This window comes from Anolis sagrei, chromosome 2 (genome assembly GCF_037176765.1).
Source record: "Anolis sagrei isolate rAnoSag1 chromosome 2, rAnoSag1.mat, whole genome shotgun sequence".
Taxonomy (NCBI): Eukaryota; Metazoa; Chordata; class Lepidosauria; order Squamata; family Dactyloidae; genus Anolis; species Anolis sagrei.
In genome coordinates this window covers 164,226,954-164,253,666 of record NC_090022.1, presented here as the reverse complement: position 1 = coordinate 164,253,666, position 26,713 = coordinate 164,226,954, and the positions used below count along the sequence as shown (strand labels likewise).

Below are 26,713 nucleotides of genomic sequence, written 5' to 3'. Positions count from 1 at the left end.
TGACCCTTTATAAAACTGTTTATTGAAGAACTCCCATGTTCCTATACCTAGCAAAACACTTTTGTAATGCCAAACATTAATACTTACAACTACAACGCAGTGCCTTATAATTCCAATCCAGCAAGATACAGTGGCCAAAAGACTGTAGAACTGGGCAAGACCTCCCCTAACTTTCACCCAAAGCAGCTTGTCAATCAGGGCAACTAGAAATGTTTCAGTACCAGATCAGAATGAAATGAGACCAGATAATCTGATCTATTGTTGTTATGAGGCTTCAAGTCATTTCCGATTTATGGTGACCCTAAGGCAACCTTACATGGCAGGGTTTGTTCAAGGGTGTTGCCTTTGTCCTTGGCTGAATGGGATTCAAACCTCTGTCATAAGTATCATGGTGGAACACTCAAACCACTGCACTCTATGGGCCAGCAATCTATCTATAATAAAGGATTGACATACACAGACGAAATACAAACATCAGGATCTCAGGGCACATCTACACTGTAGAATGAATGCTGTTTGAAACCACTTTAATTGCCACAACAATGTTATGTGATCCTGGGATTTGCAGTTTTGTGAAACACACTCTTTAACAAAGAAGACTAAAGACTTATAAAACTATACCTCCCATGACTCCATTGCATCGAGCCAGGATTGTTCAAATGGCATCAAGCTATATCAATTCTATATTTTAGATATGGCTTCAGTCAGTGGAGCAATTTGAATGCATTATGACTCTTGCATCTTCAGGGGAAATATTCCCAGACTTTGACTTTCAATGGGACTAATGACTAGCAATTTTTCTCCAATGTGTCAGAGACTGGTGCCATCATTTTGTCATAGTATTGGCACTGTTTCCTAAAAGCTCACTGAGGACTAGCTAGTCATGGCTAATGGACCAACCACTAACCAGTATATGTTGCTTCACTTCTGCACAGTTTCACTCATCTAGTTATTAACTTAAGGCCTTCTGTACAAGCTGCACCTTTCCTCAATAACTGAGTCTTATTATATAGTTTGAGAAACCCTGTTTTAAAACAGCAGCAACAAAAACAATAATCATAAATTGCTTTTAAGAACATCTCATGCTGCAATGATCAAGCTGAAGGCAGCTTCCCAAAATCAACAGCAACACAATTAGAGACAATGGGAAAAGCACAGTCACTTCTACTCTCACAGCTGTAATTATTGGGAGCTTCTCATAAGAGGGAAATGTTATCTTTGGGGGAAAAAAGGAGCTGTAAAAAAATCTTAAAACTTTAAGCAAATATTCACTCTTTGTACAATAGGGTTTAGATCACTGTTTCCGAACTGTAGTCTTCCATATATTCTGGGGGTTCAGCTTCCAGATTCCCTGGATCATTGGCCAAAGCAGTAGGGACTTTTGAAAGCTGTAGTTCAAAACACCAGAAGGACTACAATTTGGGAATCACTAGTTTGGGTATTTTTCAAGGTCGTGAAAATAGGCACATATCTAGGTCACCAAGGAAGTCCAATTTCTGCTTACTAGAGTTTTTTAGCCAACAGCACAATGACACTGTGACTGTTTCAGCCATTTACACTTCAACAAAAGCAACCCTTCTGCACAAAGCATGTGAAAATTTCTATTATTTGTCTTATGCCTGTTAGCTCCAATGTCAACTGATGCCCACAAAAAGGAACTTGTTTTCTTTCCTGTCCTGACACAATGCGCCACTGCTGGTTCCAACCAGGACAGAATACTGATAACAATTATTTCAAGTATTGCAATGAAAGGCTGATAAGAGATCCACTCATGTAATTTCATTCAATATAATTTTAAATATTATTTTATGTTTGATATCTTTTCATTCAGAATCAGGTTCTCCCATGGAAATTTCATGTCTATAATGAAAAAAAGACTGAGAGCGAATGTATGCCTACTTTAACAATTGCTACAAGACTATGTAGAACAGGAAGCTATCCTTATTCTTTCCATTCTTTCTGCTTCTAGTACCAAATTTTCTGTCAAAGTAATTCCCTAGTACACATCCACTTTGCAAACTGACATATACCTGTATTACATTTCTTCGATATCTTGATGTTCAGGTCAACACTTCTGCAACTACAGCTGTATCTCTTCCTATTCCAAACTCCATTTCCATATTCCAAACACCGGGATTGTGGCGCAGCTGGCTGAGTGTCAGCTGCATTAAGATCACTCTGACCAGAAGGCCATGAGTTCGAAGCCAGCCCGCGTCGGAGTGAGTGTCCGACCAATTGTGTAGCTTGTTGTCAACCTTTGCAACTCGAAAGACAGCTGCATCTGTCAAGTAGGAAAATAAGGTACCACCTATGTGTGGGGAGGGTAATTTAACTAATTTATGAGGCCATAAAAAAGACTCCAGCAAAAAGCACTCCAGCAAAGCATGTGGAGAATGCGGAAATACTTCATCAGTGTCGCAGATGGACAATGAAAGCAACAGCTCCCCTGGCGGGCAGAAAAAGTTAAATAGCCTCTGTGTATGTCTATATATGTTGTATGTCTAATTGGCATTGAATGTTTGCCATATATGTGTATATTGTAATTCTCCCTGAGTCCCCTGCGGGGTTAGAAGGGCGGAATACAAATGCTGTAAAAATAAATTTTCCATCCAATGCATACTATATTTTATCACATAAAAGTTTAAACAACCCCCCCCCCTTTTTTGGGGGGGAGAAAATAGGGATGCCAACTATTATGCGGGAAAATATAGGCTGTGTGCAGCAAGTGAGACCTACGCGGCCTCCTTTGACTGCCAATAGTTGAAAGAAACCCCATAGGCCTCGCCAGCGTGGGAGTAGACTGGGTCCTGGTGTTTCCCTGGCTTCCAGCACACTGATGGGCGGGGTTTTATGGGATTTCCTTCAGCTGTCAGAAGCTGAAGGAGGCTGTATAGGCCTTGCTAGCCAGTGCATGGCTCATATTTCCCCGCATAATAACTACACATCCCTTTTCTCCTAAAGGGAAGCCCCAAAAGCTTCGCCCGCAGGCCATTTGGGAGAGGCAGGGCCTATGGGGTTACCTTTAGAGGCCTCACAGCTCTCTCTGGCATGCACATGCCTACCAGCCAGAGCTAGGAAGCCTCCTTCAACTGGTGGCAATCGAGGTAAGCCTCCTAGCTCTCACACCTTTAGCCACCTGTCCCTCAAGAGTTTTGGGGGCTGCTTTGAGGGACAGGCAAGTGGGTGACTATTATTCAAGGCATTCAAAAAGACCTTAACCAGGACCCCAAAAAGGGGAGTGCAATTATTATGCAATGAAATACAGTATTTGCTTCCAACAAGGCTGCTTAACAAAATGGACAGATGTACCACTAAATCCACTAACAAGATCAAAGGGCATTTGGAGAGGAGGGAACGGAAGCAGAAGGTTGTAAATAAACCTTAATTAAGAGAGAACTTTGCAGCCAACGAGGAAACACGCAAGGCCTTAAGGCTCTTGGGAATTAATCCAGGAAACTGCCTCACCCTTTTCCTTGAGCTAAGGAAATGGCTTTATTGGCGGATCCATACAGAACAATGCACACAATTTTTGACAGAGGAAAAAAAATGTGGAGAGTTGTGCGGAATCACATCACGGTTCACCAACAGTCTGAAAGGCAGGGTCATCCACCAGCAAGAATCACCATAATCCCAATTACATATCCTGTGCCCCTAAACAGGAAACACTGTCTTGGAAAAAAAAAGACAGACTTAATGGTCAAACACAATGTTATCAACACTAGAGCATAAGGGAAGCTATAAAAAAAATTAAAGGAGGGAGTTTACATTGCTCTCTTTCACATACATGCACACCTATTCAGAATGCATCACTAACATTTGGTTAAAGCCTTAGACTTCAAGCAGGTTCCATTTTTAGCAACTAACTGCAGAAGTGTTAATTTTGTAAATTGGAGAGCACAAATTGCTACTGAACTAAAAGCAAAGAGGAAAATCAGAAACATCTCATCTTTCAATGCTTGACTTCCCAAGAGAAGAGGAGGCTTTTCAAGACACAAACAGGTTAAAAAAGTAGATGTCAGGAATGCAGAGTAACCAGAATCCTATAACCATCAACTCCTATAACCATCAAATCCTATAACCCCATCTGTGGAACGCCCTTCCAAGGGAAATAAGACAGGCCCCATCCCTCCCCTCCTTTCGTAAGAGCTTGAAGACCTGGTGGTTTCAACAAGCCTTTGAAAATGACCAGTTCTAACTCAGCCCCACACATTGTCTAATACGGCCTTATTCTTCCTACCAGTTACCCAGATTCTTTCCTCTAATCGGCCCCGGAATGAACAACCACAGACCCATACCTAATATTATTGTTGCCTGCCATAGCATTGCACTTAATTCCCGGGCCCCCTAGAATGTTTGGGCTTGCACAAATCTTGGCCCGGCCTTTTAAATTTTTAATTGCTTTGAACAGGCAGGATTACTTTTAATACATGTGGGTTATGGCGACAATTTTTATGCTTATATTTTGTTTGTTAATCTTATGGTTATGTTGTTTTTACTCTGTATGTTTTGTGATGTTACCTGGGATGTTACCCTCGGGGAGATGGAGCAGTATATAATTAAAGTTTTATTATTATTATTATTATTATTTATTATATTATTATAACTGCTCACTGACATATCCCATAAAAGGACTGGGTCAAAAAAAGGAAGAAGTCTCATGATATACCATGTATGGTAGACCACTGGGGTTTGGTTCCAGACCTCCCTTGGATACCAAAATCCAGGGATGCTCAAGTCCCATTATATACAAGGGCATAGTAAATTAGTGCCCTTCATAAAAATGGCAAAACTAAGATTTGCTTTTTGGAAATTTCTGTGCATATCTTCAAACCGTGGAAGGTGGCATTTGTGGATGAAGAATTCATGGATACAGAAAGTTAACTGTATCAATATTGTTTCAATTCAAAGCTATGTTTTAAAAAGGAAGTATTCATCTCCAGCACCAACACAATATTTTCAATACTTGCCCTCACGCTTTTCAAATATTTTACCTGCAGCATCATACTCAGGCTCTTTGTTGTTTCTAGATTTCCAGTACTGTCATCCATATCCCACAATCAAATGCAAGTGTAGTTCACCTAAAACTCCTTGGGAGTGCATGAACATGAATCATAGAATCCTTGAGTTGGAAGAGACCTCATGGGCCATCCAGTCCAACTCCCTGCCAAGAAGCAGGAAAATCACGTTCAAAGCACCCCCGACATATGGCCATCGAGCCTCTATTTAAAAGCCTCCAAATAAGGAGCCTCCACCACACTCCGGGGCAGAGAGTTCCACTGCTGAAACATTCTCACTCTCAGGAAGTTTTTCCTAACGTTCAGGTGGAATCACCTTTCCTGTAGTTTGAAGCCATTGTTCTGTGTTCTAGAAAACAAGCTTTCTCCCTCCTCCCTATGATTTCCCCTCAAATATTTATACATGGCCATCATGTCTCCTCTCTGCATTCTCTTCTGAAGGCAAACATGTCAAGCTCTTTAAGCTGCTCCTCATAAGGATTGTTCTCCAGACCCTTGATGTGAACCAAATAATCTATAACTGGAAAATCAAGATAGCTACAGCAAGACTCCTCTGGCATCTGAACAGCAAATATTCTCATGTGCAATTACTTGGACTTTACAAAAGTCTAATATATCACATCTGACGTTTCTGGAAAACAAATCACCACCATCATCTTTATTTACACCCTAGCTTTCCTCAAGAACCAGGACTCTTGTAACTTATAAATGAAAATACAATATAATTTAAAAAAAAACATTAAAACAGAATGAAATTAACCAACATTCCAAAACAAATAGAAATATGCAATATTAAGTGAAAAAAGTAGGTTTTTAAAAGTACAAAACAGTTTTTGGTCTTCTTCCCCGCCTACATATTTTTGTTTAAAACAGGGATTGTTTATTATTTATTTATTTCACTTGTATACTGCTTTCCTCACCCCAGCAGGGGACTCAAAGCAGTTTCAAATATAACTATGGCAAGATTTACTGCCTCACATAGAGAAACCTAACATAACAATAACATACAATTATCAATTAAATCGTAAAACATGACATCATTTAACATTAAAACACTGAATTAAAAACATATCAATATAAACATTAAAATCATACAATCCAACAATCATAGTCCAGGCCATTCCAAATATCATATCTATTGCACATAATCCCAGATCATTCCTTGTACTGATTATGAAATATTTTATTAGAATTATCAATAAAAACGTTTAAAACAAATATATAATAATTATGCTCACATATTTGTGCATTTGTGACAATGAACCATCTGAAAGCAAAAGTGTCAATATCTCAGTCACCTATGTAGACAATTTTTGGATATTATGGAATTCCGAACAAAGGATGTGAAGCCTGTATCATTAAGTGGACACACCTTTTAAAAAGAATTATCATACTTGACTCTGAGACTAATTCTCTAGTATTAAGCATGTTTATCTGGAGGCCATGTGTTATAAAATCCTGACAGCTGCTTCTATTACGAAAAAGCAGTTTCCGGGAAGGCTGATTTAGAGCATATAAGCATCTGCTGCTTTCCTCCCTGCAGAGCTCCAAGATGTATTTTTACAGCCAAAGCATCTGGACTTTCATAGAAGAACTTATTTGGGGAATGAGTTGGCCACAAAAACTCAAATAAAGAATTAAGCACCCAACCCATCACTTTTTCACCTTCAAGACTCAAAACCACATATTCATTTCTAAATAGTGTAGCCACGTGAAACAGAGTACAGGGCGCCTGTGCCTTTTATACATGAGTGGAGAAGGGATGCTTCCCCTGCTATAACTACTTCTTTTACACATTAATGTGTGATATGCAATTGTACCGTGATTTAGTTCCTGCTAGTTTTACTAGTTGCTTCTTGTTCAAACAGATTGCAGCAAGAGACTAAGAGCTGCAGACCTGAAGTTTCTTGGTTTGTGGGTGGCTTATTCCTCCCAATTTCTTCATTTGTGGTTGAAGAATAACCAGTGACAAAGCCACAAGCCATAAATTATTCCTTGTATGTGCTGTCGCCTGCCAAGTTGAATGAAGCAAAACCTTTTGCAAAACAACGCTGCCATGCAGGCATGTAGCGGGGGGGGGGGGGGGGCTTGAGGGGCTTCAGCCCCCCCCCCCCCCGAAATTCTCATGGTGGTCCACGAGAAGGCCTTACTGGTACATTATTTAAACTGTTATTCATATCATGATCTGATCACCATCCTCAATATATCCCATATGCATGGGGGTATTGTGGTAACAATTCAAAAGGTTTGCTAGGGTAGACCCTTTTTCACTCAGACTCACCCCCCCCCCCCGAATCAAACTCACACACACACACACACACACACACACCAAATCAAAATCCTGGCTACTGGTCTGCTGCCATGGTTTTTTATGCTCCAGAACACTGCCAAACAGACTGATGCCTCATTTATCAAACCTTCCCAGCAATCCATCAGCAAGAAAAGGGTGTTAAGATCACTAGAGTGTCATCAGCATTTCCCAAACTAGACTGTACTTAATATCATGGCTCTACTGAGTAGAAAAGGAATGAGAAAGTAATTCTAGATTTCCTGGCACATAGGAATCTGAGTGATTTTAGATAGAGCAGCCAGGATTAATGATTTCCAGGTGCAGAATAATAGTAGCAATAAAATGACTCCTTTCTACCAACTGTAAATTATATTGCTTAATTAAATGAAGAAAAATGGTTAAAGAGTGGGAGCTGGCTCAAAAGGGCATTTATTTTGCATCTAGTTCTAATTGTTAATTTTTTTGTTTTAGAAAATACATAAATCTTGCAAACTTAATGTTTTTACTCTCTAGCAAGAAAACATCCCCTGCCCATTGAGTTGTAGCATAGTTGGCCCTTCACATTTGCTGGTTTAACTTTTGCGGTTTTGATTATTTGTGGATTTGATTAATACGTTCTCTAGGAACTACAAGATCCTCCAATGCAGCCCTATGGACATTTGGAAAAAGTTGATCATAGGGGATCACACTGCAGAGGAGTTTTCTCAGGTTAAAAAAAATGTCTTTTTATTATTTCACTAGCTGTCCCCTGCCATGTATTGCTGTGGCTCAGTCTGGTGATCTGGAAAATAAAGTAATGAGAAAGTGTTGGTTTCTAATATATGCAATGCCTTTATGCTTGTGGGTAAGCAGTGTTTCCTTGTCTGTGTTGATGTGGAGATTGTCTGGTTCCCCTAATCTGGAACATGCAACATATAATTGTCCTTCTTCAGGGGTCCCCTTCAAATCTATGATACTATATCTCTCTGTGTGTGATTCATATATATATTTATCTATATCTATGGCTGGATGGCTTTTTGTCAGGAGGGCTTTGATTACGTTTTCTTGCCCTGATGAAGGGGTTAGACTGGATGGCCTTAAGTATGGGGGTTCTGTGTGGGAAGTTTGCTCCAATTCTGTCGTTGGTGGGGTTCAGCATGCTCTTTGATTGTAGGTGAACTATAAATCCCAGTAACTACAACTCCCAAATTTCAAGGTCTGTTTCCTCCAAACTCCATCTGTGTTCATATTTGGGCATATGGAATATTCGTGCCCAGTTTGGTGCAGATCCATTATTGTTTGAGTCCACAGTGCTCTACCTGGATGTAGGTGAGCTACAACTCCCAAACACAAGGTCAATGCCCACCAAACCCTTCTAGTGTTTTCTGTTGGTCATGGGAGTCCTGTGTGCCATGTTTGGTTCAATTCCATCATTGGTGGAGTTCAGAACGCTCTTTGATTGTAGGTAACTATAAATCCCAGCAACTACAACTCCAAAGTGACAAAATCAATTTTTTGAGTGATGGTCACTCCTTGGCTTAGTAGGTGTCTTGTGGCCAAAATCGGCGGCAATTCATCCAGTGGTTTTTGAGTTCTGTTAATCCCACAAACGAACATTACATTTTTCTTTATATACGTTGCGCCTCTAACCCCAGCAAATGTGGAGGTACAACTGTATATTAATCTAAGAGTAGTGTATCGGAAATGGACATACATTTTCCTGTCTCTGTACAGTCACTATTCAGAATCATAAAAATTCTGTACTTCTCTGTTTAAAACTAATCCACAGAGGAAGATGTACCAGCTTTGTCACACTTGAGAATACCTGCCAGCATGGCATACATATTGGGGTTGGCAGTTTTAATAATATTCCTTCAATTACTGTCACTCCTGTAAAGTCATGTTTCACAAGTTTCATGTGATATTAAAGACTATAAAGTTTTCAGATTTAGACTTCTTTGAGGGTTTCATTTCTCCACAAACAGGTAGAAAAATTCTTATTGCAGCACACCTTTTCAGAACTGCTTTTTCAGGAGAAACAGCCCTTGTATCATGTGCTGAGGTTTTATTTTTGTTATTGTCATTTAACTTGTTTCAGTTTTTTATAGTTTAATTGTTATTTAACCTTTGTGCGCTATCAATTTTTAACTATATTCTTTTAAACTGTCTTGAGCTTCACAATAGGGAAAAGGTGGGATGACAGTGATGATCATTATCATAAACTAGTATACGCTTAAAGCCGCCAATTAAGCATAGTCAGCCCTGGTTGGTTCTTGGATGGGAGTTGAACAATGAATACTGGGTTCAGAAGAAGGAACTTGAAACAAGGGCAGCAGCTAAAGGCAAACTACTGAACTGTTCCATAGGCTGTCCTGTTCCCAGACACAATCTTAAGGTAGTTAAGCCCTCATGTTCCAGTGTGACTGATAAGCTAAACCCAATGGGCCTGGAAAACAACAATAGAAAGTATAGGAAGAAATTATTGGGGTATGTCTCCTAAATGGAGCTATTCTTTTCCAAAGGTCCTTTCCAGCATGATGTCCTATCTCCACCTGCCAGGATATTTAGTATAGTGCACTTTATGCACCTGTGTGTTGTGCCCAATTCAGAAGCATTCTGCTCACTGAGCCAACAAAACAGGAGGGAGAACTAGAGATCCCAAACAAGATGCCAGTGTCTATAAAAGGAAGAATTTTATTGAGAGCTCCTGCCAACCTAGAATAATGGCCTTTGGAACTTAGGCAAGATACCGTAATTTTCTCTCTTTTGCATCCATTTGATTTTTTTTTCTCCATTACGCTAATGGGCTCATATCCATGACTTTATTACAACAGAATATTGAGGATATGACCCCATCACAGAGAAGCCTCCCAGAAGGATGGTAAAACAACAAAAACATCGGGGTGTCCCCCGGGCAATGTCCTTGCAGACAACCAATTCTCTCACACCAGAAGTGACTTGCAGCTCCTGACACAAAAAAGTGCCTCAATTAGGTCAGTTCACTCCCTTTTCACTGCTATTTATTTGCTTTGTTTCCCTTTAAGATTTTCAGCATTCTGTGGCTCCTATACTTCAACCATAAAGTGAACTGCTGAACTCTCACAATCTGTCTCCTTGACATCTGGTTTCACTAAAGCCTTCTCTGCTTACCCTGGGAGGAAAGGAAGAGAACAGCAAAGAAGTCTGTAGAGGGAAACACTCCCTAAGGATGTAAGACAGATTGTGAATCACTGGCCAAAGTCAGGGGACCCCCCACCACAGGGATGGGAAACCCCTGTCCCTACATATGTTAATGAACTACCGATCCGATCTATCACTGCTGGCTAAGATGTGTTTCTAATGAAAACGGGTATTAAACATCATCTGGAGGCCACAGTATCACCAGTCTGTCCTACCATATGTGGGTTGTTGAGAAAGCTCTCAAATGACTTAGCAAGACACTCTGTATATTCATAAGGCATCATGAAATATTCAGGATCACATCAGTGGTTAATTTACTGTAAAGTGATCTTGAGTAAGCATTCCTGCTTGGTAAATTTATCACACATCAAAGGGTCAATGTGATACTAATGCATGTGTGCATTTTCATAGTAGATCACACCAGATAGAGGTCATTTAAACTTTGTCCGAAGATATAGCACCTGCAATGTTTGATCCTGTACACAATACCTTTATCTATTTGCCAGTGTTGTAATAACTGCTCAATGGACAGGATTAATTGATGGGGAAGAAGGACATCTGGGGCGATTTAAACTGAAGTTTGAATCTTAGTACAGACTGGGTGTTTGGATTTTTCAAATTTTGGAATACCCGTATTTGCATATATGTATAATTTTGATATTGTGGAAACGGAATCCAAATCTAAACATAAAATTCACTTATGCAAACTTTATGCACATAGATTAATGGTTCAGTGTACACAAAGTCTGTGCACTCTGAGTCATCAGAAAGGAAAGATGTCACTATCTCAGCCATTGATGTGATCAGTTTTGGAACTGGAATATTCTGGATTTCAGAATTCTAGACAAGGGATTCAGCATGTACATGACAGTTTGATCATCCAACAAAGGACGTTTATCCCTATAGATGACCAGACAGGTCAAGTGACTGATCCCATCAGTATTGGCCTTGAGGTACGTTTTGGACCCCTTTGATTTAATTAGGTAGATTTTACGAAGGTTTGGAGACTTTATTCATTATTAGTTACTAGATCATCACTACTTTTATACTGGATCTAACAGTGTTTAAAACAGGGTTTATGAGGTATGAGTCCTTCTCCACATAGCCCATCACAAAGGATTGTGAGAACAGTAATCTGAATAATCTAGAGGACCAATTCCCCATTTAAAGATTTGGAAAACTGTATAAAGAGAGTCTCCAACTTACAAACATCTGACTTACAAATGACAACAGTTAAGAATGGAGGTGAGACAACAAGAAGTGAGAGATATCTTATCCTCAGAAGGAAATTAACCCCTGAAAGAGTTATCACAAGGAAAAGATGTCTCAACTGAAGCTTTAGCACCAATCCTTGTTTCCACAAGAAGTCAAATTTTTAAAAATCCAATGATTACAGGGACAGAAAGTGAGGTGCAATCTTCTGAACGGGGGCACAAACAGCAAGACAAACATTACAAGGGTGTTAACCTTTTGCTATGCTATCCAAATATATGTGTGTGTGTGGGGGGGGGGGGGTGAAATTATACTTAAAATGTGCCTGTCCTGACTTACAAGCAAATTCAACTTAAAACCAAACCTACCAAACTTATCTTGTTCGTAACTTAGGGTTTGCCTGTATGTCACTCACAGGCTTTGTGTGACATACTGTTGTTTGTAAATTATATTTTTAGTGTTTATTATTAGAACCTGCACAATGGAGGACCTTCTTATAGTAACACCAGAGACACTCCAAGTGGTCAGCTACTGGTCAAAGGACATTTACTCAACTACCAAGCTTGCAAACTTTGTGTTTTGTTTGTTTGTTAAGAATGCAATACAACTGTTTGGCTTGCTCCTGACACGATAAATAAAACCGCAATTTTATGGTTATGCATGTGTCAGGCACCCAAAGCCTATTCTAGTATGTGACCAATAAATACAATTCTAAAAATATGCTAATAAATAAAAGTATATGTAAAATAAACTGCATTGCTGTCCAATAACTTTCATAGTGTGGACAAACATAACCATATATAATAATCTATTCAAAGTATAACTAGCATAAATCCAAACTTTAGGATAATACATTTATTATAATGGCAAAAACTTTCAAAAACTGCAACCCAACTTTTCAGATACTTGCAAGTCTATATTCCCATGGCTGGAACAAGCAATATGCATCGGATAAGCAATATGCTGCCCCCAAACCTACAAAACCAGCTCAAAACCATCAAATGTTTGTGGTAGACTCAGAGTTCCCCTTTAAAACAAGAAGGAAATGAGTTTTGTTCTCTGCCTCAAAAATTCAGATGCAAATCACAAAAATGTTTTGAACCAACATGTCCTGTTTGTTTTGAAGCAGGTTTCTTCAAGGTTCTGATACACAGAAGGCTCAAAAAAATGGAAATTGATCCTTAAAACCAAACAATAGTCATCCCATCTGCCGTAAATGGAGCAGTGAGCTCTGAGAGCCTGTGATTTTAGTATCCCTAGGGAGAGAAAAAATCCACTTCCCAAGGCAATGGCTGAGGAAATGTCCCTCTACATCGTTCTTCCTCTACTTTTACATGCCCATTGCAGGCTTGATAAGAAAATAGAGGCCAAGAGCAGCACAGAAACAGACGGAGTGCCAGAAGCTGCCCTGAATGACTCACACTCAACTTCTGCCAGCACTCAAGCTGCCCTGGGGTTCCATAAAGTGCTGTCTGCCTTACAAACTGGCAACCAGATGCTATTTTTTCATTATTTGTTGCCCACGAGCATTTGACAGAAGAAAGGGTCGGTGGGAAGGGAAAAAAATGAGAGTGTTCTGATTTAAAAAGAGAATCAAAAGAGTCTACCCATCAAGACTCCCTCCTTAAGTCTAAAGGAACTGCAGAACGGGAATGTCAAGAGGAGAGGCATTTAAGCAATAGCAATAAGTATCAGGCTTTGTTCCAAAAGCATTAGCTTGAACTTTCCAGTGTTCGGTCAGAGGAAAGCAAAGCAGGAAACAAACAGAACCAAAAACAAACAAACAGAAAGACACAAGAAATACACAACACAATTGCCAAAGTTCTTTTCTAGCAAGAGAAAGCGGAAGTTACTGTTTTCTTTCTTCCCATGGAACAATTCATATACCAGATGGATGAGAGGGGAGTTGAGAATGAGCATGCTTTACTAGTTGCTTGTTAAGAATCTGCTCCTGTCACCATGTTTACACTCAGGTTCATGAATGAGAGCTCCCTAAGAAGTCACAGGGTCATCTAAACAGACACTCCCAAGGTTTAGTCTTGTTTTTCTGAAGGCTTGAGAAAGTGGCTTTTTGGACTGTAATTTATAGTCCACAAAAGAAACATTTCCAAGTACAGTAAGAGATGATGTAAACCTTTCTCATCAAGCTTTACTCTAAATGTTTTGAATTTCAGCTCCTATTTACTTCAAGTAGAAGTGTCAATGCTAAAGTATTATAGGAGGTATAGTCTAAAAAAATTGGCCAAATGTTTCCCCATCTCTGCTTTAAAACCCAACTTGTATATTGTTGTTAATTGTATACTTTTCTATAATATGTTATGATGTTTAACTGTTTTTTATACTGTGTTGTTGTTGTTCATTCGTTCAGTCGTCTCCGACTCTTCGTGACCTCATGGACCAGCCTACGCCAGAGCTCCCTGTTGGCCGTTACCACCCCCAGCTCCCTCAAGGTCAGTCCAGTCACTTCAAGGATGCCATCCATCCATCTTGCCCTTGGTCGGCCCCTCTTCCTTTTGCCTTCCACTTTCCCCAGCATCATTGTCTTCTCTAGGCTTTCCTGTCTCCTCATGATGTGGCCAAAGTACTTCAACTTTGTCTCTAGTATCTTTCCCTCCAGTGAGCAGTCGGGCTTTATTTCCTGGAGGATGGACTGGTTGGATCTTCTCGCAGTCCAAGGCACTCTCAGAACTTTCCTCCAACACCACAGGTCAAAAGCATCGATCTTCCTTCGCTCAGCCTTCCCTAAGGTCCAGCTCTCACATCCGTAGGTGACTACAGGGAATACCATGGCTTTGACTAGGCGGATCTTTGTTGCCAGTCTGATGTCTCTACTCTTCACTATTTTATCGAGACTGGACATTGCTCTCCTCCCAAGAAGTAAGCGTCTTCTGATTTCCTGGCTACAGTCTGCATCTGCAGTAATCTTTGCACCTAGAAATACAAAGTCTGTCACGGCCTCCACGGTTTCTCCCTCTATTTTCCAGTTGTCAATCATTCTTGTTGCCATAATCTTGGTTTTTTTGACGTTTAGCTGCAACCCGGCTTTTGCGCTTTCTTCTTTCACCTTGATTAGAAGGCTCCTCAGCTCCTCCTCGCTTTCGGCCATCAGAGTGGTGTCATCTGCATATCTGAGGTTGTTAATGTTTCTTCCAGCAATTTTCACCCCAGCTTTGCATTCATCCAGCCCCGCACATCGCATGATGTGTTCTGCATACAAGTTAAAAAGGTTGGGTGAGAGGATGCAGCCTTGCCGTACGCCTTTCCCAATCTTGAACCAGTCTGTTTTTCCGTGGTCAGTCCTGACTGTTGCTACTTGGTCCTTGTACAGATTCCTCAGGAGAGAGACAAGGTGGCTTGGGATGCCCATCCCACCAAGAACTTGCCACAATTTATTATGATCCACACAGTCAAAGGCTTTAGAATAGTCAATGAAGCAGAAGTAGATGTTTTTCTGAAACTCCCTGCCTTTCTCCATTATCCAGCGGATATTGGCAATCTGGTCTCTCGTTCCTCTGCCTTTTCTAAACCCAGCTTGAACATCTGGCAACTCTCGCTCCATGTATTGCTGGAGTCTTCCTTGCAGGATCTTGAGCATTACCTTACTGGCATGAGAAATAAGGGCCACTGTACGGAAGTTTGAGCAGTCTTTCGCATTTCCCTTTTTTGGTATGGGGATATAAGTTGCTTTTTTCCAGTCTGATGGCCATTCTTGTGTTTTCCATATTTGCTGGCAAATGGCATGCATCACCTTGACAGCATCATCTTTTAAGATTTTAAACAGTTCAGCTGGGATCCCGTCGTCTCCTGCTGCCTTGTGGTTAGCAATGCTTCTTAAGGCCCATTCAACCTCACTCCTCAGGATGTCTGGTTCTAATTCATTCACCACACCGTCAAAGCTATCCTCGATATTATTATCCTTCCTATACAGATCTTCTGTATAGTCTTGCCACCTTCTCTTGATCTCTTCAGCTTCTGTTAGGTCCCTGCCATCTTTGTTTCTTATCATACCAATTTTTGCCTGAAATTTACCTCCAATGTTTCTAATTTTCTGGAAGAGGTCTCTTGTCCTTCCTATTCTGTTGTCTTCTTCCACTTCCATGCATTGCTTATTTAAAAATAGTTCCTTATCTCTTCTGGCTAACCTCTGGAATTGCGCATTTAACTGGGCATATCTCCCCTTTTCACTGTTTCTTTTTGCTTTCCTCCTTTCTTGGGCTACTTCCAGTGTCTCAGCAGACAACCATTTTGCCTTCTTGGTTTTCTTTTTCTTTGGGACGTACTTTGTTGCCGCCTCCTGAACAATGTCGCGGACTTCTGTCCATAGTTCTTCTGGGACTCTGTTTACTAAATCTAGTCCTTCAAATCTGTTCTTCACTTCCACTGTATATTCGCTAGGAATGTTAGTGAGATCATATCTAACTGGTCTGTGTATTTTCCCTGATCTCTTTAGTTTTATTCTAAATTGGGCAATAAGAAGTTCGTGATCTGAGCTACAGTCAGCCCCAGGTCTTATTTTCACCGACTGGATGGATGTCCGCCACCTTTGGCTGCAAAGGATGTAGTCAATCTGATTTTATACTGTGTTACGGTAGCATTGAATTTTTGCTGTTCTTGTTGTTCACCGCTGTGAGTCGCCTAAGGGCTGAGAACAGCGGTATACAAATAAAGTAAGTAAGTAAGTAAGTAAATAAATAAATAAACTTACAACATATTTCTGGCTAAGCTTCCAACATTTTAGGTGTGTCTTTCATCTGGAGGAGATAAAATGCTCTCCCCTCGCCGCCCACAACCTCTACTCAATGATCTCCTACAATTTGCAGAACTTATTGGCAGCTCTTCTTCAATTTATTGAGTCCCCAGAGAACTGAGAATGAGCTGCATTTCAACAATCCCTAAATATAGCCTTCTGTATCTGTGTTCACTGTTCAAACAACATACATCTATTCTGATGTTAGTTTTAGAAGTAAGACAAGTGCAGTATCATCTATTCTGAATAGGAAGATGATTACTGGCTACCACCCGCTGTTCCACCCAGAATTGAATTTTTAGTACTGTTCAGTATTTTTGACTCTTGTCCTTTTCTCTGGTTCTTAAAAAAAAACAAAAACCTGAAACCACATATACCAATCCCTGGATCAGGATTATTTGGTCCTCCACTGTCAAGTTGGCACTCTCATCATCCCTCACAGTTTTCTACTACCAATAATAGTTCCAGTCTAAGAAAATTTGGAGAGCTCTGCTCTCTTCATTCCTGTTCAAAAATGTTTAAATTTCCATATCAATAGCTGTGTTTATGACATGTACCTGACCTGACTTTTATTTTATTTTCACCCCATCTTTCTCCCGATATAGGGACTTAAAGCAGCTAATCACAGAATATTCTATTTATATACTACTGCCATTTTATTCTACACCAGGTGACCAACTATGGGATTCAGGGAATGACTTCCCTCCAACTCTTCTGTGGTCCACATCATTCCACAGTAAGTCCAAATACAAAACAAAATTAAGATCTGTTACCAATTTAAGAGGGACTGTAGATGAAAAAGGGATATCTAAGGGTTGGATAGGGCCCTGGAATGCTAGTGAGAAGTGGTAGGAGTATTTTAGGTGAACTTTATGCATCTAGACAATGTTCTGGATGGTTTATAAGGAAAAATTGGCTATTTTATTTTTTAAAATAGGTTACTTGGGGGCTCTAACATGGATTCTGTCCACCCCTCCGCAAGACCAAGAGATGTAAACTGAGCTACCAATAAACCTTCATGTATCAGATAAAAAAGTTTCTGCCACAATAAGTTTGTTTAATATTTGCAGTATGAAAACACTGTTTCTCTCCATCCCTAAAATCAGCCATACATATGCATAAGGAAATACTTTGCTAAAAATTCAGCATTTCTAATACTTAATTGTTCATCATCCTTGGAAGTAATTCTCAAAAAATGCACAACTGATTTAGGTAGCTTCTGTTAAGAATCTTGTGCATATTTTTTAGGAATAGGATAACATCCCACTTGTGGTAGGAAAGAACAAAGAGGAGCAGGAAGTGTTCTAAAATAAATAAACAATATGACCATACATTCCAGAAAAGGAAAACAAAGCTCATCTTTGAGAATACAAGATATGTTTGCTTTAGGTGAGTTTGAGATTACATCAAGTATTCCCCGCGCTCAAGATCTCTGCTTGATCTCCGTGTTGATTGGAAATATTTATAGCCTTCTTTAATACAAACGAAGGTAGCTAACACTCAACTAAAGAAATGCTTTTCCAATCTATATGAACACAAAGACCCATTCTAAACAAAATCTATCAATGCTAGACTTTATTGATCTAAGGGGTCTTCCCTAGCTCTAACAAGGATTGACCTTTACTATGCCAGGCAAGTATTAAACTGAGTTATAGCCTCCCAACTTACTCCCTTTTTAAAGTAACTTGTACTGAAAAACTGGATGGAGAGCTAATATTTTTGTAAAAACCCCTTTTCTGGTCTATGTTAGAATGTATAATTTGAATGAAAACATGTATTTATATTCACTATTTAAATAACACAAGGGTAGGAGATGGGTAAGAAAGAATATTGGTTAATCTTCAAGCCCAGATAACTCCAAAAGAAGCAAAAATAATAAAGGATTATATGGTCTACTATTACATCTGAGCTCAATAATTGGACACTTGAGAAAAATAGTCTAATCCTGGAAAATTTACAAGTACAACCAGTCTTCACTGAGAAGTATAGTCCTCTTATTTAAAATTCAATGAATCAAAACTGTTCCTCTATGAGGCAGGGGGGGACTCAGGAGATACCACAAAACAGGGTCAGTTCTACCACCACCACTACCCTAATGCAGGGTGAGGCAGCATAACTTCCTTTTTTCATTGTATAAATGAGAAATATTTTAATTTTTTTATAATGTAGGCGCATACTTAAAGTTTTGTTTTATGTAGTTTAGAAGATCAAATTAGGTAAGTGACGTCCCCCATTCTCCATACAGTGAGTAAACCAATTTCTGGCGTTTGTCATGACTCTTGCCAGCATAGCAGGCGTTATGTTGGCAATTTCTTTCTGGATGTTAGTCTTCAAATCTTGTAGGGTCCTTGGATGGTTCACATAAACACGGGATTTTAAAAAAAAACCATAGAAAAAAATCACAAGGGGCCAAATCTGGAGAGCGGGCCGGCTACTCCAAATCCGCTTAAAAAGTAGGCCTCAAAAGCAAAAGCAAGCTTCTCACTGTTCCAACACATGATGGCAACTGAACTGTGTCAGGACAAAACTTTATACCCCCGCCTCTCAAACGAGACCACTAGCGCTCCGCTACGTCTTCAACCGAATGAATGGCGCGCATTTTTAAAAAGGAAGTTATGCTGCCTCACCCTGTACTATGCTATATCTGTATTGGTAGTACCAAAAAGGATATTGGGCCATATTGCAAAGTGGGTTGAAATGGTACATAGCATTTCTGTAGTAAGAAAAATGAGAAGACAATGGAGAAGTAGAGATGAAGAGCCAGGATGAATAAGGATAGATTAATCCACACCACAGAGGAAACTAGCCTTTTTCTATTTACCATCTTCTATATATTACCCCAAGCCAGTGGTCTATAATTTGCAAGTCTTTGAAATGCACCTAGAATAGCCATGTTAGCTGAACAGTAATGGTGCTACTCCTGCTTTGGAGCAGCCAACTGTCACATGTGTCTGTGTACTCCTGTACACATGACCCCTGCCAAACAGTTATCCCTAATACATATTTTGATCATAAACCTCTTGGAAGAAAGACAATATGGTATAGTTGTTTCAGCACTGTACTAAAACCCTGGAGAGGAGGATTCAAATCCCTGCTTGGTGTATCTGTGGATGTATCTACGCTGCACAATTAGTACTGTTCAATACCATTTTAACTGCAATGGCTCCATGCTATAGAATCATGGGAGTTGTAATTTTATTAGGTCTTCAGTTTTCTATGGCAAAGAGTGCTACAAATCCCATCATTCCCTAGCCCTGAGTCATTACTTTCAAAGTGATGTCAAACTGTGTTCATTCTACAGTGTAGCTTAACCCCATGGAAATGCACTTGGTAACCCTGGACAGGTCACGATCTTTCAGTCTCAAACAAAAGAAAAGGCAAACCCCTTCTGAACAAATCTTGGTATGAAAATCCCATGATAACAATGTCTCAGAGTCACCATAAGTCAGTAATGACATCAAGGAACACAATAGCTACAAACCTCTCAGGGTTTATATTTCTCAATCTAGCTATCAATCTGTTTCCATGGTGTGCATCTACACTGTTGAATTAATGCAATTTGATCTCACTTTTAACTGAACAGTTCCATGCTTTGAGAACTTTAAAAAGCTGGGGCTCAATGCTCAATTTAAAAAACCCAATGACTATTTCCAATGGACAAGTTCTGCATGCCTACACAAAAAACCTTTTTGCAGATTAACAAACCAAACTTCGGCACACAGTTCGCCATAGGGGCTGAAAAAATGTCACACACTGAAAGGATCCTTGTGCAAATAAATGCAGGTCTCTGCACCCTTATTCCTGTTTCACTTCAATCCTGAGCTCACCAGGAAAGACAATGGGATGCAGCAATGAGGTGCAAGAAAGAAGCAGCAGCATCTATTCGCACGCAGCCATGTGGCAGTGTTCAGCAAAATGACAGAAAAGGGGGGATTTGAGGTCTTTATCTCAGATCAATGAGGATAAATCAGACTTTTAAACAACTACATACCTGGGGAGCCCATATCAAAATAGTAATATAATATAACAGCAGCATAGAATATAATATAGTAACAATAAAATAACGTAAGATATAATAATATAACATAACATACAAAAATAATAAAATGAAAATATATATTAAGATAATAAGATATAATATATAGGCAGTCCTCAAATTACAAACGACTCATAGTTAAAAGCAGAGGTAAGATAACAGGAAGTGTGATAAATCTACCCCTTGGAAGGGAAATTCACTCATGGAAGAGTTATTATCATGGGGGAAATGTGTTCCCACTGAAGCTTCAGCACCATTCTTTATTTCCACAACAAGCCACATTTTTCATATTGCTCTTTTAACTTTTAAATTGCATGTCAACTTATTATTTATTGCCAATTTCCATAATTCCTTATACAATTCTTCAAATTGTATGTTTATTTCCCTTTTCCAATGTCTTGCTATAAGTAATCTTGCTTCAGTTAATAGGCTGGAAACTGCACCTTTTCCATCTTTTTCAACTGTTTAGTATTACACTATACAATGATAATAAAGCAATACTAGGACTTCTTTCCAATTATATCTTCATAATATCTTCTATTTCTCTAAATTCTTTCCCCCAAAATTTACCACATATTTACATTGCCACCACATATGCGTATGTTCCCACTTCCTGACATCCCCTCCAGCAGTTTTTCAAGTAATTTTTGTTAATATTAGCTATTTTTATTGGTGTTAAATACCCTTTCCGTATTAATTTGTAATAGTTTTCTTTAACACATATTGATAGATTTTTAAATGTCTTTGTTCCCACAGTTGTGTCAATTCCATATCACGTATTTTAATCCCTAAATTTTCTTCCCATATCTTCTTGAGAATACTGTTCTTTGTTTTTTTCCCTCTTTAATTTCAACTATTATCTTATACATTTTACTTGTTATTCCTTTCAAATTTTTATGTTCTTCTATAACTCTTCCATTCTGTACTATTTGTGAGTTTATTTCCATTTCTCTTATTTTTAACCAATTCTTAAACAATTGTTCTAATTGTATACAATGGAACCATGATGATTTTATTTCACTAAATTCCTCCAGAGAGCATCCTGAGAGGAAGGGCGGGGGAGAAAAAGAGAGGCCAATATCCTTCTATTCCTTGGTCCAGGGAAGCCAATATGTTTGTTGTTGTTTTACTATGTGAAACATGTTTATTTTATTATATGTTATTGGGTTTGTTATGTTGTTTTATTGTGTCCTATTATATAGTATCATATTATATGCTATTATTACATTATATTTTATTATTCAATCATAGAATGAAAGAGTTGGAAGAGACCATATGTGCCATTTAGTTAAAATACACCAAATACATTAAAATGACCTTTAAAACTCAGACAGTCTCCCAGTTACGGACAAGATAAGTTCTGTAGGTTTGTTCTTAAGTTGAATTTATATGTAAGTCAGAACAGGTACATTTTTAATTGTAACTCGAGCTATACACACACAAAGAGAGAGAGAGAGAGCTATGGATAGCATAGGGAAGGATTAACACCCCTGCAGTGTTTGTTTTGCTGTCTGTGCCTCTGTTCAGATTTCACCTCACTTTCTGTCCCTGTGAGAATTGGGGGAAGAGGGAACTAAAGTGAATGATAGAAACATTCTCCCCTTTGGGGAGATGGATGTGGGGCATAAATAAAGATGATGATGATGATGATTATTATTATTATTATTATTGGACTAGATGGTCCATGTGGCCTCTTCCAACTCTAACATTCTATAATAACATAACATATAACATAATATAATAGCATCTGTATAAATAAAAATGTAATGTTTGTTTGTGGGATTAACATAACTCAAAAACCACTAGGTGAATTGACACCAAATTTGGACACAATATATGCATAAGGCCAACAAATGACCATCACTCATAAAAACCCTGAAAAACAGCAGAAGAGGTTTAAAAAGCCAAAAAATAAAAATTGCATTACAATGCATGCGCAAAACCACATATGTAAACATATACACAAATATATACACATTTATTTATTTATTTATTTATTTACAGTATTTATATTCCGCCCTTCTCACCCTGCAGGGGACTCAGGGGGGATTACAATGTACATATACTTGGCAAACATTCAATGCCATAGACACACAACAGATACAGACAGACACACAGAGCCTATTTAACTTTCCAGCTTTCATGAGGGTATTCTGGCCACCAGGGGAGCTGTCGCTTCACCATCCATTTATGACACTGATGAAGTACTTCCTCATTCTTTGCATGCTTGCTGGAGATTTTTATGGCGACATAAATTAGTTACATTAGCCTCCCCACATACGCGGTACCTAAATTTCTTACTTGACAGACGCAACTTTGGCGAGTAGGTATTCAATCCCACACTATTGATTAGCCTTAACTTCATTGTCAACATCCCCCCACCCCATGAGAAAGTTGATTCCACAATCCCCCTATAATGAGTCCTCCTCCGCAAACAGTTTCGTTTTCTTCTTTATCTCGCTCGAGTTTTTAACCAATTTTAATTGAGTCTCTCTTTTTATCATTACATGTAGTCCGCCCACTGTTATTGTAATTTTATATTGTTATTTATTTATATGTTTATGTAATTTATGATGTTGTGCTTTGTTTGCGTTTTTGGTTTTATTTCATTGTATTTTATTGTTTGGGCTTGGCCTCATGTAAGCCGCTCCGAGTCCCCATCGGGGAGATGGTGGCGGGGTATAAATAAAGTTTATTATTATTATTATTATTATTATTATTATTACTGTCTTTCAGGCTGCAAAGGTCGACAGCAAGCTACACAAATTGGTCGGAAGCTCACTTCCACCCAGGCTGGCTTCAAACTCATGACCTTGCTGTCAGTTGTGATCTTAATGCAGCTGACTCCCAGCCAGCTGCACCACAGTCCCGGTGCACAAATATATCTATATAAATAAAAATGCAATGTTCGTTTGTGGGATTAACATAACTCAAAAACCACTGGACGGATTGACACCGAATTTGGACACAAGACACCTACTAACCTACTAATCACTCAAAAAAACTGATTTTGTCATTTGGGAGTTGTAGTTGCTGGGATTTATAGTCAACCTACAGTCAAAGAGCATTCTGAACTCCACCAAGGATGAAATGGAACAAAACTTGGCACACAGGACTCCCATGACCAACAGAAAACACTGGAAGTGATTGGTGGGCATTGGCCTTGAATTTGGGAGTTGTAGTTCACCTACATCGAGTGCACTGTGGACTCAAAAAATGATGGATCTGGACCAAACTTGGCATGAATTCTCAAATATGCCCAAATATGAACACAGATGGAGTTTGGGGGAAATAGACCTTGACATTTAGGAGTTGTAGTTACTGGGATTTATAGTTCACCTACAATCAAAGTGCATTCTGAACCCCACGAACGACAGAATTGGACCAAACTTCCCACACACAACCCCCATGACCAACAAAAAATACTGAAGGCCACCCAGTCCAACTCCCTTCACTAGGGCAAGAAAATGCAATCAAAGCCCTCCTGACAAAGAGCCATCCAGCCATAGATATAGATGGATATATATGATACACACACATATAGATATAGTATCATAGATTTGCTGGTCTTAGTCCCTCTCCGGAGATAGAGAAGATTGAGATATAAAAGTTTTAAATAAATAAATTTGAAAGGGACCCCTAAAGAAGGACAATTATATGTCCCACACACAGTATCATAGATTTGAAAGGGTATGTTGCATGTTGGCTAGGATGGTTTTAAATTGTGTTATTTTAAATTGTGTATTTTAATATTTAGATAATGTTTTTTAATGTTTATGTATTGTACCCAGGCACTGAATGTTTGCCATGTATATGTTGCGCTCCGCTCTGAGTCCCTTCGGGGTGAGAAGGGCAGAATATAAGTGTTTTAAATAAATAATAATAAATGTTCCAGAGTAGGCAAACCAGACACTCTCCACGTCAACACTGACAAAGAAACAACAAGAAATACTGTTTACCCACAAGCATCAAGAAATTACATATATTAGAAACCAACACTTTCTCATTACTTTATTTTCTAGCTCACTAGGCTGGGCCACAGCAACGCATGGCAGGGGACGGCTAGTGTGTGTGTGTGTGTGTGTGTGTGTGTGTATATATATATATTTGTCGTGTCAGGAGTGACCTGAGAAACTGAAAGTCGCTTCTGGTGTGAGATAACTGGCCATCTGCAAGGACGTTGCCCAGGGGACGTCCGGATGATTTTGATGTTTTATCATCCTTGTGGGAGGCTTCTCTCATGTCCCCGCATGAGGAGCTGGAGCTGATAGAGGGAGCTCATCCGCCTCTCCCCGGATTCGAACCTGCGACCTATTGGTCTTCAGTCCTGCCAGCACAGGGGTTTAACCCACTGTACCACCGGGGGGTCCTGCACAAATATATAAACAACACACATATACACGCACAAAACATATATACACAGACTGGGCCACAGCAAAGCGTGGCAGGGGACGGTTAGTGTGTGTGTGTGTGTGTGTATATATATATATATATATATGCCGTGTCAGGAGTGACCTGAGAAACTGCAAGTCGCTTCTGGTGTGAGAGAATTGGCCGTCTGCAAAGACAAGGCCAGGGGACGCCTGGATGTTTTTTTTGATGTTTTTATCATCCTTGTGGGAGGCTTCTCTCATGTCCCCGCATGAGGAGCTGGAGCTGATAGAGGGAGGTCATCCGCCTCTCCCCGGATTCGAACCTGCGACCTATTGGTCTTCAGTCCTGCCAGCACAGGGGTTTAACCCACTGTGCCACCGGGGGGTCCTGCACAAATATATAAACAACACACATATACACGCACAAAACATATATACACAGACTGGGCCACAGCAAAGCGTGGCAGGGGACGGTTAGTGTGTGTGTGTGTGTGTGTGTGTGTGTATATATATATATATATATATATATATGCCGTGTCAGGAGTGACCTGAGAAACTGCAAGTCGCTTCTGGTGTGAGAGAATTGGCCGTCTTCCAAAGAAGGAGCCTCCACCACAGAGAGTTCCACTGGTGAACGGCTCTCACAGTCAGGAAGTTCTTCCTCATGTTCAGATGGAATCTCCTTTCTTGTAGTTTGAAGCCATTGTTCCGTGTCCTAGTCTCCAAGGAAGCAGAAAACAAGCTTGCTCATATGTCCTCTCAGCCTTCTCTTCTTCAGGTTAAACATGCCCAGCTCCTTAAGCCGCTCCTCATAGGGCTTGTTCTCCAGACCCTTGATCATTTGAGTCGCCCTCCTCTGGACACATTCCAGCTTGTCAATATCTCTCTTCAGTTGTGGTGCCCAGAATTGGACACAATATTCCAAGTGTTGTCTAACCAAGGCGGAATAGAGAGGTAGTGTTACTTCCCTGGATCTAGACACTATGCTCCTATTGATGCAGGCCAAAATCCTATTGGCTTTTTTTGCCGCCACATCACATTGTTGGCTCATGTTTAACTTGTTGTCCACGAGGACTCCAAGATCTTTTTCACACGTATTGCTCTCGAGCCAATATTCCAAAATTTGACACAATATTCCATTTGTTGTTGTTGTTCATTCGTTCAGTCGTCTCCGACTCTTCGTGACCTCATGGACCAGCCCACGCCAGAGCTCCCTGTCGGCCGTCACCACCCCCAGCTCCTTCAAGGTCAATATTCCATATACACACATATATACATACACACACAAAACACATATACACAGACTGGGCCACAGCAAAGCGTGGCAGGGGACAGCTAGTATAATATCATAATATATGTATAATAACACACAATATAACAAAATAAACAAAACATATAATAAAAGAAACAACATTGACATATAGTAAAAACAACAACCAACATATTGGCTTCCCTGGATCAGAGAATATAAGGATATTGGCCTTTCTTTCCCTCCCCTGCCCTTCCTCTCAGGATGCTCTCTGGTTACAAGGTCTGAGATGGCAAGAAACCATTCTGGGGGGAGAGTAGTTCTCCATGGCCTGGGCTGTGTGTGTATTGGTTTTGGAGGAGGAGGAGGGAGAGGAGGAGGAGGAAGAGGGAAGGCCGCCTCGAGGAAGAAGAGAGGCGAATTTGCCCTCCCGCTTCCCACCCTCCTTCAGCTGTCTCTCACCGGTTAATGCGGTGCGCGAAGGCCCGTCGCTCGGGCGCCGCCATTCCCGGCTGAGGCAGCGCCTTCCTCTCGGGAAGGGAAGGGAAGGAAGGGAGTCCTAGCGAGGGACCCGGCCGAGGGAAAGCCACTCCTCGCCGCCTCCTCCTCCTCCTCCTCCTCCTCCGCCTGCG

General features: G+C 39.9%; 1 protein-coding gene across 7 annotated transcripts in view; it reads right to left on the bottom strand.

The window, feature by feature from the left end:
* Nucleotides 1-26,713, bottom strand: part of DOCK6 (dedicator of cytokinesis 6) — a 141,713-nt gene extending 115,000 nt beyond the window's left edge. For 4 of the 7 annotated variants that reach the window (XM_060763544.2, XM_060763545.2, XM_060763546.2 and 1 more), the window contains exon 1: nt 26,544-26,711. In XM_060763544.2, the coding sequence (XP_060619527.2) occupies nt 26,544-26,587 (44 nt within the window). In that variant the 5' untranslated portion in view covers nt 26,588-26,711. Of the gene's footprint in view, nt 1-26,543 lie in introns of all 7 variants that reach the window. The other 3 variants (XM_060763548.2, XM_060763547.2, XM_060763543.2) reach the window with 3 other exon arrangements.